The following is a 14,935-nucleotide window of genomic DNA, read 5'->3' on the forward strand; positions in this document are numbered from 1 at the left end:
TATTGTAACCATATGAAAAAATATCTTCCATACTTTTGTTGTACTTAGAAAAAATATTCTCAGTCCAGAGTAAGTTTGAGAGGTAAAAGAAGTCTCTTGAAATCAATAGCAACTGAAAACAGGAAATTATAAAGGAAATGCTTAACCTATCATAACTCTGGAGTTCACTTTGAGAACCTCTGTATTAACTACTCATATACAATTTGTTCTGGAGATCTTATGGGTTTTGGCTACTCTAACAAGTTCCAGTCTCACAGACGAACAGGTTTTCTAGTGCTAAAAGTAATGATAAAATCTCAGAAGTTTTTATTATTACTTTTTCACAATGTCCACAAACACGGTAAAGTTGCAGATTATGGATATGGCTTCTCAAGAAAGACCACACCTCCTGTGATGCTAGCCACATACTCTGTTTACCAAAATTATTGTGATTTCATGATGTTTACTGGTTTCTGTCCTTCAAAAGCCTTCTGCAGTCATATATTCCTCACGCATTTCACCCTGTCAATGATCCAATGCTCACTATGCTATTTTTTTAAGCTGTTCTACTGCCTTCACCTCATGACCACTGCATCACACCAGCAGACATGTATCTGTTCCAGAGAGCTGTTGACATTACATTTCTTGCAGCTCTTGTGCTGCCAAACTTCTTCGTGCTGGAGGCCTAGTTTCCTCGCTGCTGGAATCAACGTGTCCTTGGCAAGGCACAGACTGCATGGATGCTCAGGAAAGATGAGCTGTCCCATGGCAACACTCTGATTCAGCTCATGGTAAACTCATGGTAGCTACCCTTCAAGTAAATTAAAATTTCAAGCCTTTCAGTCAGCCTGGATTAAGCTTACTCATAGAGGCCAACACCTGGTGAAGCCGTGCTGTGCATTCAATCTCTTCCTCTTCTCAACCTCCGGACAGGCTGAGAGAGTTCGGGTTGTTCAGCCTGGAGAAGAGAAGGCTTCGAGGAGACCTTATAGTGACCTTCTAGTACCTGAAGGTGGTGTACAAGAAAGCTGGGGAGGGACTGTTTGCAAAGGCTTGTGGCAGTAGGATGAGGGAGAATGGCTGTAAACTGGAGAGGGGCAGATTTAGACTAGACATAAGGAAGAATTTCTTCACAGTGGGGGTGGTGAGGCCCTGGCACAGGTTTCCCAGGGAAGCTGTGGCTGCCCCATCCCTGGGGGTGTTCAAGGCGGGGTTGGATGGGGCCTTGGGCAGCCTGGGCTGGTGGGAGGTGTCCCTGCCCGTGGCGGGGGGTTGGAACCGGGTGATCTTCAAGGTCCCTTCCGACCCAAACCATTCTACGATTCCATCATTCTCGAGCACTGTCGGCTGGCAGAAAACCCCTCTCAAAGCCGTGTGAACCCTCCCCCTCCCTAGACGCCTCTCAGCCCGTCCCGCCCCGCCGGGCCCGCGGCGCCGCCAGCGAGGGGCGCTGGGCGCGGGTCACCTGCGGCTGCGGCTCCGCCCCCTCCCGCGGTTAATCGCCTCCCGCCCCCCCCGGCAGAGCCGCCGACCTGCTGCAGGCGCGCCTCCCGCACCCCGCTCGCCGCGGGCTGGGGCTGCCGGCCCCGCCGCCTCTGCCCCGCGGGGAGCGACGCCGGGAGAGGGACAGACAGGGCGAGCCATGGCCGAGGGCGGCGAGGGCGAGGACGAGATCCAGTTCCTGCGAACCGTAAGCGCCGGGTTTGCGTCCCCCCCCACCTCTGCGCTGGCGTGGGGCAGGGCGGGCGAAGGGCTGCGGGGCGAGGGGGGCACGCCCGGAGCTCGCCCCTGGAAGAGCTGAGGGCTGGGGGGCACCGAGAACCCGCACGGGGCCGGGCAGGTGCGCTCTGCCCCGGGGAGCCCTGAACGGGAGGGCTCCGCAGCCCCGGCTCCCGCAGCCCCGGCTCCCGTCCTCTCTGCCTGCCAGCCTGGTGCTCCCGCAGTCCTACCTTTTCTTCTCTCCCCATAACAGCCTCTGCTCCCGCAGCCCTGGCCCCCATCCTCTCTGCCTGGCATCCCGTGCTCCCGCAGCCCCGGCTCCCGTCCTGTCTCCCTGGCATCTTGTGGTCCCTCAGACCCACCTCCCGTCTTCTCCCCTGCCAACCTGGTGCTCCCGCAGTCCCGGCTTCTCTTCTCTCTCTGTCAGCCTGTGCTCCTGAAGCCCCAGCTCCCGTCCTTTCTCCCAGGCATCCCTTGCTCCCGCAGCCCCGGCTCCCGTCCTCTCTCCCTGCCAGCCTGTGCTCCCGCAGTCCCGGCTTCTCTCGCCCTAACAGCCTGTGCTCCCGCAGTCCCGGCTCCCATCCTCTCCCCATACATCTTGTGCTCCCGCAGCCCCAACTCCCGTCCTCTCCCCTGCCAGCCTGGTGCTCCTGCAGTCCCAGCTTCTCTTCTCTCCCTGTCAGCCTCTGCTCCCGCAGCCCCAGCTCCCGTCCTCTCTCCCTGGCATCTTGTGCTCCCGCAATGCCAGCTTCTCTTCTTTCCCCCTAACAGCCTCTGTCCCTGTACCTTGTGCTCCCGCAGCCCCAGCTTCTCTTCTCTGCCCCTAACATCCCGTGCTCCCGCAGCCCCGGCTCCCGTCCCTGGCATCCCTTGCCCCCCGCGGCCGGAGGGGCCGTAGGGCCCCGCTGTCTCTGCCGGGATACGCGGGGGAGGCTGCGGTGCCCGCCCCGGAGCGGGGGCGGCGCGGCGGGGAGACCCGCCGCCTTCCCTGGCCGCCGTGTGCGCGGACTGCGGATCCCCGCCGAGCAGCCCTCCCCGCCTTAAAACCTGCAATCTCACTCCTGCAAAAATAGAATTGAGGGGGGGAGGAAAAATCACTTCTCCCACCCCCCCTCCCCACCAAAATTCCCACTAACTTGCAGGCGTTCTCCTCGCTGAGCTCTTTTTTTTTGGTGTGAGCATCTTTTCTTTACTTCTGCACGTTAAGGCGCTAGAGTGTTTCTTCCCTCGGTTTAATTAATGCATCAGGACTGCTGCATTCTGTAGTTCTCTGGATTATTTTATTTCAAGCGATGCTTTTATTTATCTTCTGGGCCATCTCCCAAGTTCTGTTTATATGCGCAATCCTAGCAAGTTTTGCAGATGGGGGTGTTTGAATGGTGGCGTACGCACACCCTGTCACAGTTGGAGGAAAAATTCCCCGGACATTTGATAAGTAGAGCTAAAACCCACTGAGACTGTAGAGTAAAGCTTAGCTTCCTTTTTATTTAGTAGTCTGATTTAGAAAATGTTCAGGATAAACATTTCTTCAGAAAATATATTAAAAAAGGAGGGGAAAGCAAGCCACACAGTGTACATGAAGCATATTCGTATGCTGTTTGCAGTGATGTGAATCCTGAATCTCAGTCATCTCATGTTTATTTCAATCAGAAACCATAATATACTTCCTATTATTTTTTTTTTTTTAATTTGTTTGAGAATTCTTAGAAAATCTGGTTTTACAGGGTGTACGGCTGTTACGCAACACTGGCATGAAGATTGTTAACTTTTTTTTCCTCCCAGTGTTATGTGACTTCTATTGTAGTGTTGTCTAACATCTAAAGACAAATACTTCTTTGAAAGATATATTCGTCATCCCAATTTATGAGAGTTTTATTATTAGTACTTCTCACTGGTGAACATTTTTGGAAGACTTGTACAATGCCAGTCTTGCTGCAGGCTGGAATGTTAAGCTTAGCTCAGGGAAGGGCTGTTATCTGAATGCTTAATAGGGAAAGAGAAGCAGTGAGCATGCTAATACTGCTCAGCTGGTAGACAGGGATGCTGAACTACAGCACCTGACAGCAGCAGCATGTTATGTAAAACAGTGCTCCTGATAATGTGCGTCAGGCTTAATACAGATTTGGCAAAGGCAGCCTTAGACAAGACTTTAACATTTCTTAGTATCATAGAATATCCAGGTTGGAAGAGACCCACCGGATCATCGAGTCCAATCATTCCTATCAAACACTAAACCATGCCCCTTAGCACCTCGTCCACCCGTGCCTTAAACACCTCCAGGGAAGGTGAATCAACCACCTCCCTGGGCAGCCTGTTCCAGTGCCCAGTGACCCTTTCTGTGAAGAATTTTTTCCTAGTGTCCAGCCTAAATCTCCCCTGGTGGAGCTTGAGGCCATTCCCTCTTGTCCTGTCCCCTGTCACTTGGGAGAAGAGGCCAGCACTCTCCTCTCTACAACCTCCTTTCAGGTAGTTATAGAGAGCAATGAGGTCTCCCCTCAGCCTCCTCTTCTCTGGACTCGTTCCAGAGCCTCAACATCCTTCTTGTGGTGAGGGGCCCAGAACTGAACACAGGATTCGAGGAGTGGTCTCACCAGTGCCGAGTACAGAGGGAGAAGAACCTCCCTGGACCTGCTGGTCACGCCGTTTCTGATACAAGCGAAGATGCCATTGGCCTTCTTGGCCACCTGGGCACACTGCTGGCTCATATTCAGTTGGCTGACAACCAACACCCCCGGGTCCCTCTCCTCCAGGCAGCTTTCTAGACAGACTTCTCCCAGTCTGTAGCACTGCACAGGGTTGTTGTGCCCCAAGTGCAGGACCCGGCCTTTGGCCTTGTTAAACCTCATGCCATTGGACTCTGCCCAGCGGTCCAGCCTGTTCAGATCCCTTTGCAGAGCCTCCCTACCCTCCACCAGATCGACACTTCCACCCAGCTTAGTGTCGTCTAACCAGGATGTTGTACTGGTGGTAAAATGACCTTGAAAATAGTAAGCTGAGGCACGATGGAGGCTTTTCATATAGTGAAATAACAAAGACCTGAGAAATAACCTTTTCCTTTGGAGTTTGGAATCTCTAATCTCTGGTTATATGTAAGCAGTGATTTTTACTCCTCTTTTCCTTCCACTTTGACAAAGTTATGAACATTCTTTAGAAGTCAGTTGCTTTAAGACAGGATATTACCTGATAATCAATACAGTTTGTCTCCTTAGTTATTTTTTTTTTTTATAACGATAGTAGTTGGGGACAGATGGATTCCTAAATGGTTTAGTAGGCAAAGCGGAATCTTTCAAAGACTGTCTTATAAAAGTGGTAAAGCTTTCCGTGCTTTGAATACCTTAACGATGACATCTGTAGGCCTACTACATGTAAACCGTGTTTGTTTTCTTTTGATAGGACCCAGTAAACTTTCTAAAATTGCGGGTTCTTTTTCTGATGTTTCAAAATTACTGTAGCATCTTCAGAGTTTACTCTGGAATGTCAATACAAAATATTATTTTTAAAACTCAAAGAAAAATAGGATACTTTCTTCACTTAAATTCATTTATTTGCCTTAAGTTACTAAACTGAATTTGTATTTGCCATCTATGTATTGATAGGTAATTTCTTTTTCCCTTCCTTTTCACATATTCCTATTGTAATGATTCCTCTTCTTTATTTGCTGCTTTTATTTCGTTCTTATTTTTTGATAAGGTGGCGTCATGCATTTCCTCCTACAAATTTGCTGCTAGAGTGGATTTCTGTTTCTTTTAGAAACAATTTCAGCTGGATATGTGACTTCTGAGAGGTGAATGTAATATGCTAATGCCCTGGATTTCTGAAAGTCCTTATATTGTTTGAGGTGACTTTGGACAGACTGGAGTTCTGCTCTGTGCTGTTCAGTTCTCCTCAAGGAAATCTTCTATAGTCTGTGAGTTACATGCTGCTCGACAGGCAGGGGTCTCCCTCATTGCTTTGCTGAATATTCCAGGTGGAGATGACCTTGTATTATGTGTAGCTTTTTGTTAGGCTTGGATGTATGTTCTCCTGATGTCTCCCACTGAATGTACACATGCTGGGCAAGAGCAGTGAGGAGGATCAAGTATCCTGTTCTTGCATTAAGTAGTTGCGTGTCTGAGGAGGGCTTCTTCCCTGTAGAGGATTATTTTTTTTTTTAAAATATTAGAAAGGGGAAAGATGTGTGCCAAATAAACTCTCAGTATTTAGGCTTACATTTAAGAATCTAAAATATTTATAGTTAATACAGAAATGACCGGTTTTGTTTGTGTTTTTAAAAATTTATTTATTTGTTAGGATGTGTAATTTCAACAGAGTGAAAATAAATCAGTTTCAGGAGAAAACAGAAGATGTTTTTGCAAAATGCGTAGGCTGCTTCTATAATGCATACATGCAAGGACTTTGTTTTTTGTGGTGCAGAACCACCATAAGGGAAGGCCTTTGTGCAGAGGGGGGTGGTAAACTGATGGCAGGATTAAAACAATAGCAGTATTTCAGCAAAATACTGCTTATGACTATCCCTTGTAGTTGCTGAAGGTGTCCAGAATTTTGGGAGCAGTATGTACCTAAGACTGATGAGATATGTGTAAATTAGTTGTTTGATGTCGGGATGTTCTTGATGCTAGTACGTATGGTTTTCTGGAGTTGTGGAGCCTCTTGTATTAAAGGCAAGTTGTCTTTTAGATATATCTGGTAGGAGACACCACCAGGCCGCACTAAAGTAAGGCTGACAGGGTTATGGTCTTTCTCACTGTCCTCTGAGACAGTGAAGACTACCACGCCTGTCAGAAATCAGAAACGTAATCAGTGTCAGCAGCACATTTTCGCCAGGTCCATTGAAGTAATTGTCTCCTTTTTGTATTTTTTTTAAAGATTTGGATGCTGATATTCCATTGTGTGCCCCCTTCTAATGCTTTTATAATTTGTTTCATTAGCAACTTGCAGTAAAATAGGATCTTTTGCAAACATATTCTGTGATGCTTTACTTTCTACACGAACTGAATTTTTCTGAGTGTGACTGTCAGAGAAAAGTGTAAGAGTACTTTCCAACACTAGAAAAATACTCTTAAACGAAGTGAGATGTTATTTACAATTTATGTTTGATATGCGAAATATTTAATTCACTCAGTGCTGAGATTTAATACTTCAGATAATAAAAGAATGGAGTTTATAGCAGAAATTTTTTCTTCATTCTGAAACCAAGACTTGAATATGTTTAAATTTCAAGGACAAGAATTCTGTGATCTCACAGTCATTTCTGTTTCAGATATTCCTTGTTATGGCTGCATTTAAACAATAAATATAACATTAAATTTTACTAAAAATAATGTGCTCGTATGCTGTCCTGAATGAAGATTCTGTAGAATTAGAGGATGCAAAATGAACCTGGAAAAACAAGATCTGAGGATTGTTGTGAAAAAAATAACTAGACATAAGGAGAATTGTTATATGAATCTCTCAATGAAACAGAATAGGGAAAAATAAAAAGAACCTTTCTCTATCTTCTTTTTTTAAAAAAATCCATTGATGCTTTTCATACTCTGCTTATCTTTAAAGGGGTTTATCAAAATATGTTAGATTCTGCTAGCTGCAGTCATCAAACATACAGACACGGCTGCTAGAATGCACTGAAGAAAATGCTCAAAAGCAATCTTGGCTTTTAGGGGCAATTTTAGAAGGGAAGAACAATGAAAAACACTTTGGCTAGCCTTTGTTTATTTTAAAGAGTATTTCTTGTACCTGTCAGTATGTGACTTCTGAAGATTCACCAGGGACTGGCACAAGAGACCACTGCTTAACAGCTCGTGTGAGGGATGGTGTGGCTGAGATTGCAGCATTTGTACCTTCCTCTCGAAGGCACTGCACTGCAGTACAGATACTTATTATGATCTCAAATTCTATTTTGGAATTGAGCTGGACAGGCTGTTTGTAGTGAACAAGTTTTTGCTAGGACACACAGTCCGTTTCTTATTTGAGAGTTACGTGTGAACATTTTACATATAATTTTTTAAATTCCAGAATTGTTTGACAAACATTTTATACCACTATTAAAATGGTATTACTGGAAAAAATCAGTTGTCTAGTCTGTGTACTGTCTTGTCTAGTGTTCTGAATCTGGAAGTCATCTTTATCTGATGTGTGAGAAAGAGGTTGAGGAAGCTCTGTAGCAAATAGTTGGTCTACCAGGGAAGTTTCTTCCTGTGAGCTGGTTGACTAGTGTTCCGAGAGACAGAGAGCTATTCTTCCTTTCATTGTCTGAATACATTTTCATACGTGGTGCTCTTTAGCATCATGAAGGCCTGAGGAAACGTATTGCAGGAATTCAATGTTTAGACAGACTATAAAGAGAGAATTCCATTTAATTTCTGACACAAGATTTTTGTGTGGTCTGTGTCTACCTTTGACATCTGTATTTGAATGCTATTATTATTACAGGCATATTGTGAAGATGATTTTCCTCTTATATACCTGTGTGGAAAGTACACAGGATGATTGTAATTTGGGGAAGTACAAACAATCTTTCTTGTGCAAGGATAGGAAAAGTATATCTCTGAATCAAGGTAAAAAATTGGAAACTGACTGTATGGGGAGATGCTGACTGGTCTGCATCCAGGATGTACATGAATTAAAGATCTTGAGAGATATCAAAAAGAAGAGAAATGTCTATGAGCTATGGAAGAAGGGACAGGCGTCTTGGGTAGACTACAGGAGGGAAGTGAGGTCATGCAGGGAAAAAATCAGGAGGGCTAAGGCCCAACTAGAAATCAGATTGGTAAAGTCTGTGAAAGATAATAAAAATCTTTCTATAAATGTATTAATAACAAAAGGAGGACTAGGGAGAATATACAGTCCCTATTGGATGCAGAAGGAACAACAGTGACAGGGGATGAGGAAAAGGATGAGGTACTTAATGCCTTCTTTGCCTCAGTCTGTAATTGTAAAGAAAGTTGTTCCCTCTGTGTACAAGCCCAGGAGTTAGAGGAGCAGAATGAGGCTCCCATGATCCAAGAGGAGGCGGTTAGAGCCTTGCTAGCCCGACTAGACACCCACAAGTCTATGGGGCTGGATGGGATTCACCCTAGGGTATTGAGGGAGCTGGCGGATGTGCTGGCCAAACCCCTTTCCATCATCTTCCAACAGTCCTGGAAGACTGGGGAAGTCCCACTGGACTGGAGGCTGGCTCATGTTATGCCCATCTACAAGGAGGACCCAGGGAACTACAGGCCTGTCAGTCTGACCTCAGTGCCAGGGAAAGTCATGGAGCAGGTGATCTTGAGTGCTATCATGAAGCGCATGCAAGAGAACTGGGTGATCAGGCCCAGTCAACATGGGTTCACAAAAGGCAGGTCTTGCCAAACTAACCTGATCGCCTTCTATGACAAAGTGACTCGGCTGCTGGATGAGGGAAAGGCTGTGGATGTGGTCTTCCTGGACTTCAGCAAAGCCTTTGACACAGTTTCTCACAGCATTCTGCTTGAGAAACTGTCAGCCTCTGGCCTGGACAGGTGCACACTCTCCTGGGTGGAAAACTGGTTGGATGGCCAGGTCCAGAGAGTGGTGGTAAATGGTGTGAAATCCAGCTGGAGGCCAGTGACAAGTGGGGTTCCCCAGGGCTCAGTGCTGGGTCCAGCCCTGTTCAATGTCTTTATCAATGACCTGGATGAAGGCATCGAGTGCACCCTTAGCAAGTTTGCAGACGACACTAAGCTGGGTGGAAGTGTTGATCAGCTGGAGGGTAGGGAGGCTCTGCAAAGGGATCTGAACAGGCTGGACCGCTGGGCTGAGTCCAATGGCATGAGGTTTAACAAGGCCAAATGCCGGCCTCAAGCTTCGCCAGGGGAGGTTTAGGCTGGACATGAGGAAAACAGTTTTCACAGAAAGGGTCATTGGGCACTGGAACAGGTTGCCCAGGGAGGTGGTTGAGTCACCTTCCCTGGAGGGGTTTAAGGGACGAGTGGACGAGGTGCTGAGGGACATGGTTTACTGTTTGGTAGGAATGGTTGGACTTGATGATCCAATGGGTCTTTTCCAGCCTGGTGATTCTATGATCTCTATTTTCAATTTTTCTTCTGATTATTTTATATTTATAGGTACTTCATGTTAAAACTCTCAGTTTTGATTTTGTTGTCTGAATGACACCAAGGCTCTTATTTAAATTCCCTGAATTGACTGAAAAAGTAGACCTGGCTTTGTGTGGATGACAAAATTCAGAAACTACCTATGTATTCCCTATACTTCCTAATGAAAATTGTGTAACAATTTGTTTTGTTTGGTGTCATGGTGGTAGTTTATAAATAACCTATCAACTGCAGAAATGAACACGTTTTGTTGGAATGAATGAAAGAAGTTAAACTTTCTTTTACTGTGGTTGTGATTTGAATTGTGATTCATGGAAGAAGTCAGCAATATATTGTCTATGTTGTGGTTTTCTAAATATTCTTTTACTTAATGCACAGGAGGAATAACGTCTCTTCACTGATTAGCAAATACTTAGTAGTTAGGATGGAGCTCTGCTTAATTGTCATAGATATGTGCCGCATTTACTGCTACATATAATGCGTTTATAAGAATGGCTAAAATAAATACATTAGTCAAATGAAAAAATATTTTTTGTAGCATCATTTTTTAAAAATATTTGTTCTTTGCATGTGTCAGTTTTATTGGATCTCGTGGTCACTGCTATGAAATGCTTTTCAACGTCTCAGGAGTGAAACTCTAATCTCTGTGAAGGCAGAACTATTGAGCTCTGTGTAATGAGGATTTCATATCTAGACTTTCTTTGTAGGCAGAATGGCCAGAAATCTGTGTGTAATTGTGATTCCTGTGTAAATGCAGGTTGGTTTCTGAAAGCTACTACAAAACTCTACGGGATAATTCAGTCATTGGGTTGGAATTGCTCCTAGCTATGACTCTTAGGAGATTTTCTTTATGGCTTATGTGATGAATCCCTCAGTGCATCACTTCTGGAAAATTAAATTCTGTGAATTTCTGGAGGTCGCTGTTCCCTAACATACAAATAAAATTTGTGATGATTTGTTTATATTCTGCATTGATGAGGGTCTTTGTTTTATCCATCGTCATCAAGAATTTTGCTATTAATTGCAAGTGGGCAGCTCTTCAAAGGAGTAAGTTCTCAAGGCAAGTAATTTCTCAGGTCAGGTGGGTAATGTTTTCCCATTAATGCCATCCTAGACTTGATCTCTGGACAAAAGTGATCTCTTTTATGAGGAAAGTTCTGTATCTCTTAAGTGAGAATGTCTTATTGACATACAGAGCTACAAGAGGCTGAGTTCTGCCTTGATTGAACTACTTAGTTTGAATTTTCTGCTACAGCATTGAGCGTAGTGGAACAGTGGCAGTAGCTAATGAATAATTAGCTAATTTGAGTGCCCCAATTTTCTTATATTTTGTCCAAATGCATGCATATGCATCATACGTATAGATATTTCATTTGTCCTAACTTTTCCTTTGTTGGTATGTACTTGAATTATTGAAGTAATAGTAACATTATTTTGAAGTAGAAGGAAAGGGGTATGAGTAAGTAAAAAAAATAAACAGAAAAAAGCCACCAAACCAACCAACAAACAATATGAAATGAAACAGAAAAACCCAAACAAAACCCCCAAAACTAGTAAATTGACTGAAAAAGTAAAATCCAGGGCAGGCTTTTAGCCCTAGTAGTCGGTCAGTGTTCTTTGTTATTTAGATAAAAATCTTTAATGGACACTTTTACAAAATGTCACAAATAAAATGATAAAAACTTTGAAGTAATGCAGTTTCAGTTAATGAAAAGCCAAAATGTGGATCCTGTTACTTTATCCTTCAGATAGCTTGAAAACACCCATTTTAAGCATTAACCATGGTCAGGTGAAAGTGGGAACAGAGCACTTCCACAGTATAACTGTTTCAGTAATTGAATTTCTCCCAACAGCAAAGTAAGAATAGCCGGGTATAATTTTATGTCTCTAGCTGGTATTCTGCTTGAGGCCCGTGCTATGTTTTGCGAGTGTGTGGCTGTATTGTGTATAGCACTCTGGAAGTGGAAGGCTTCTTCAAGAGGCTGCCTGATGCATCTCAGTAAATGACTGACGGCATGAAGGAACTAGTTTAGTTAACATTTTGAACCTTTCAGAGGCAACCGCAGCAATGCAGATCTTCACTGCAATATCCTGTGCCCACCAGGGGTGCAGCTGTGGCATTTCTTTGTTCTTGCTTTAATAAATAGAGCAACTTACAGGCAGGCATTGCCTGCAACATCATCACAGAAAAGGTCACCCTAACTTCCTAACAAGGACAAGCAGGAACTCCCATGTGTTTTTACTGCAGTGTAGTTTTATGCTGTGCTGCCTCGTCAATAACTGTAAGATTTATTAACTATTTGTGTATTCAGTTATGAAAGAACTCTTGCTATTCTTTAATAATAATTAATAATAATGATGGTGTAGCTTGTCAGGTGAAGGGTTTAAACTCTTCAAGTATGTTGCTACTTTTAGAGCCCAATGACTCAGCTATAAACAGATGTGTGTTTGAGACATGTACTGTAATTTAGTAGAACTTTTGCTTAGCTTCTCAGAGTTGCTTAATAAAAACAAAGCAGTATCTCTGTGCCTACTGGTTGGAAGGTGAGAGAAATGACAGGTGAAGTGTCATAACATAGAACCATCACAGAATGGTTTGGGCTGGAAGTGACCTTAAAGATCATCTAATTTCAACCTTCCTGCCATGGGCAAGGACACCTTCCACTAAATGACGTTGCTTATCCAGCCTGCCCTTGAACACCTCCAGGGACAAGGTGTCCATGACTTCTCTGAGCAACCTGCTGAATTAACTTATTTGACAGTTGCAATTTTTGTTTAAATTTACTGCTATAAGTATCAGTTTTACAGTAATACTAATCTGTTTTTAGGGGCAGTCACACTAGCAGTGAAGTTAAATTTTAAATAAAAAGATGGGTGCGCTTTTTCAGTGTTGTGCCGTGTTTTCACATTTATCGTAGTCAGGAATGACTTACTTGTAACTACTGTGTATTTGAAGAAAATTGGAAGTACAATAGTCTACCTAGTAATGTAGTAGACTTCCCGGAGAGACTTCAGCAACAGTTGACAAGGTGTCTTTCCATAAGATGTATGGATCAGTTAATTTTCAACATACAAGATGTTTTAGTGCAGGACACTTTTGTTTGGCTTGGTTTTGTTTTGTTCTTTTTCTATACTCTGTAGAGTCACAGAGAAGGAGTAACAAAATCATTACATTTTGTGAGGCAGCTTCCCAGAGGATTTAAGAATAATTAATACTTTTTAACAACTAACTTCTATTACCTGTTTGTTTTTAACTTGGCTGTGGGGAATAATGTCTAGTGGATATTACCTGGCAGAACAAAATGCCAGGCACTGGCATGTTCTATCTCTCTACCTCTCTGAAAACTTCTCTGGAATCTTGCTATGAAAGCTGAGTGTACTGAATTTGAAGAATGTCCCTGCTTAAATCCTCCCTTCAAAGCAAGGATGGAAGGAAGCAACACAAAATTTGCATTGGCTTTCTGAGAGTTCTCCTGGGAACTGCCGAAAAGTGGAGTTGTATTAGTGGAATCAAGTCTGAAATGGCTGTCTTTTACAGCTATATTTCTTCCTTCCAAACCAGGCAAAGCTCCAATAAATGTCTACCTGGGCTTTATGAGAGATGTGTTCTTTGGTGTCATAAAAGTGGAAAGATGAAATATTTGGGGAAAATGCCATATAATTTCCTTTGGTATATGAGTGTTTTCTATTCCTGTGATAGCCAAGTAGAATTCCTTATATAGGAATTTAGGTGGAGAAATTAATGAAATTTGAAGTGTTCAGAATAAGCCTAGGTAATTGGATAGATCTTCTTAAGATTCTGTAAGCTACTGGAAAGATAGATTAATTCATTGATAACTGATCCTCATTGTATGCCGGGAATATAGCCATGCTGGTAAACACCTATGGTGCGTTTACTTTCTAGTTGCAAAGTGAAATAACTTCATCTGAATACTTACACAAATAGATAAGGAACCTTTAGCCCTACAACAGTCATGAGAATGTGCTGTGGTTAGGCTGAAAATAAGCATCAATCATATAAATTCATATTTTTGACTATTTTCTGCACATTTATGAAGCGTTTTGCAATGCTAATGCATAGACAGTTATGCACATTTCACATGGTCTTGCTGTGAGTACCAGGGTGTTGGAATGCATATCCCCTTTTCCAGGCAACAGAAAAGTAAAAAAAAAAAAATAATCACAATGTGTGGTGCAGGGGAGCACTCGGTAAGAATGATATGGGGATGGAGAAAACCTTTCTTCTGATGTTATAGGTAATTTAATTGGCTGTCATGGCTAAAGAGTTTGATTAATCTTCTTTTAAAAGCTCGTATTAAATAAATGTGTTTGTTTTTGTTTGGTTTTTTTTTCCCCCAGTTGACACGTAAAGCAAAGACTTGTCTCATTATTTGACATGTACCAGCAGACAGCTGAAGGAACTGCAGTATTGCATTTATGCAGACATCAAATGATTCATTCATGAGAACGATCTTAGTTGAAGAGATCTTACTAATGAAGGAACTGACAGAGACCAATGTCTGTGCAAATAGCACTATGAATTTGTCTGGGCCAAAAATGTTAAACGACACTGCTAGATTGTGATTGTTGATGCAGAGAATCCATGAAGCAGTACAATCACACCATCTAGACAGTATGCGTACATAAAAAGTCTGCCTAATTTCTTGTAGTTTTTTAAATTATGTAGAAAGTCCTTTAGAAGAGCTTATGAGCAAAACCAAGCACTAGTTTAGTATTTAGTAATTACAGGAGGGTGATAGCTACAGAGATAATTCCAGAAAACTTATCAAATGCCATAGGTATTCCATCACTGTTGGCTAAATTTCTGTAGGGTAAGCTTGTGAATTAATGATTCATGTATGAATATGCTTTTGAGTAGGTCTTAGCATGGTAGTCTAACTGCTCATTGGGGTATATCAGCCATTATTTACTCTTCAATCACTTTTAATATGAGTAACATAGTGAGTATACCTTTTAAAAATTACTACTTTTGATACTGATATCAAAAGATGGAAGAACATGGCAGAAGAATCTTAACGCTCTCAGAAAGATAGGACTACGAAACAAGTCATCAGTGAGGGCCTCATCTCTGCTATGAGCTGACCAGGGTTCTTGTAGGGACATCCTGTAAATTTTGTTTTGATATGAGAAGGTTCCTGATATCC

General features: G+C 43.0%; 1 protein-coding gene across 5 annotated transcripts in view; it reads left to right on the forward strand.

Moving 5' to 3' along the window:
- Positions 1 to 1,575: 1,575 nt before the first annotated feature.
- Positions 1,576 to 14,935, forward strand: part of RYR2 (ryanodine receptor 2) — a 370,828-nt gene continuing 357,468 nt past the window's right edge. For all 5 annotated transcript variants that reach the window (XM_069852347.1, XM_069852349.1, XM_069852348.1 and 2 more), the window contains exon 1: positions 1,576 to 1,669. In XM_069852347.1, coding sequence (XP_069708448.1) covers positions 1,622 to 1,669 — 48 coding nt within the window. In that variant the 5' untranslated portion in view covers positions 1,576 to 1,621. The remainder of the gene's footprint in view (positions 1,670 to 14,935) is intronic.

The sequence above is a fragment of the Phaenicophaeus curvirostris genome, chromosome 2, assembly GCF_032191515.1.
Source record: "Phaenicophaeus curvirostris isolate KB17595 chromosome 2, BPBGC_Pcur_1.0, whole genome shotgun sequence".
Lineage (NCBI taxonomy): Eukaryota > Metazoa > Chordata > Aves > Cuculiformes > Cuculidae > Phaenicophaeus > Phaenicophaeus curvirostris.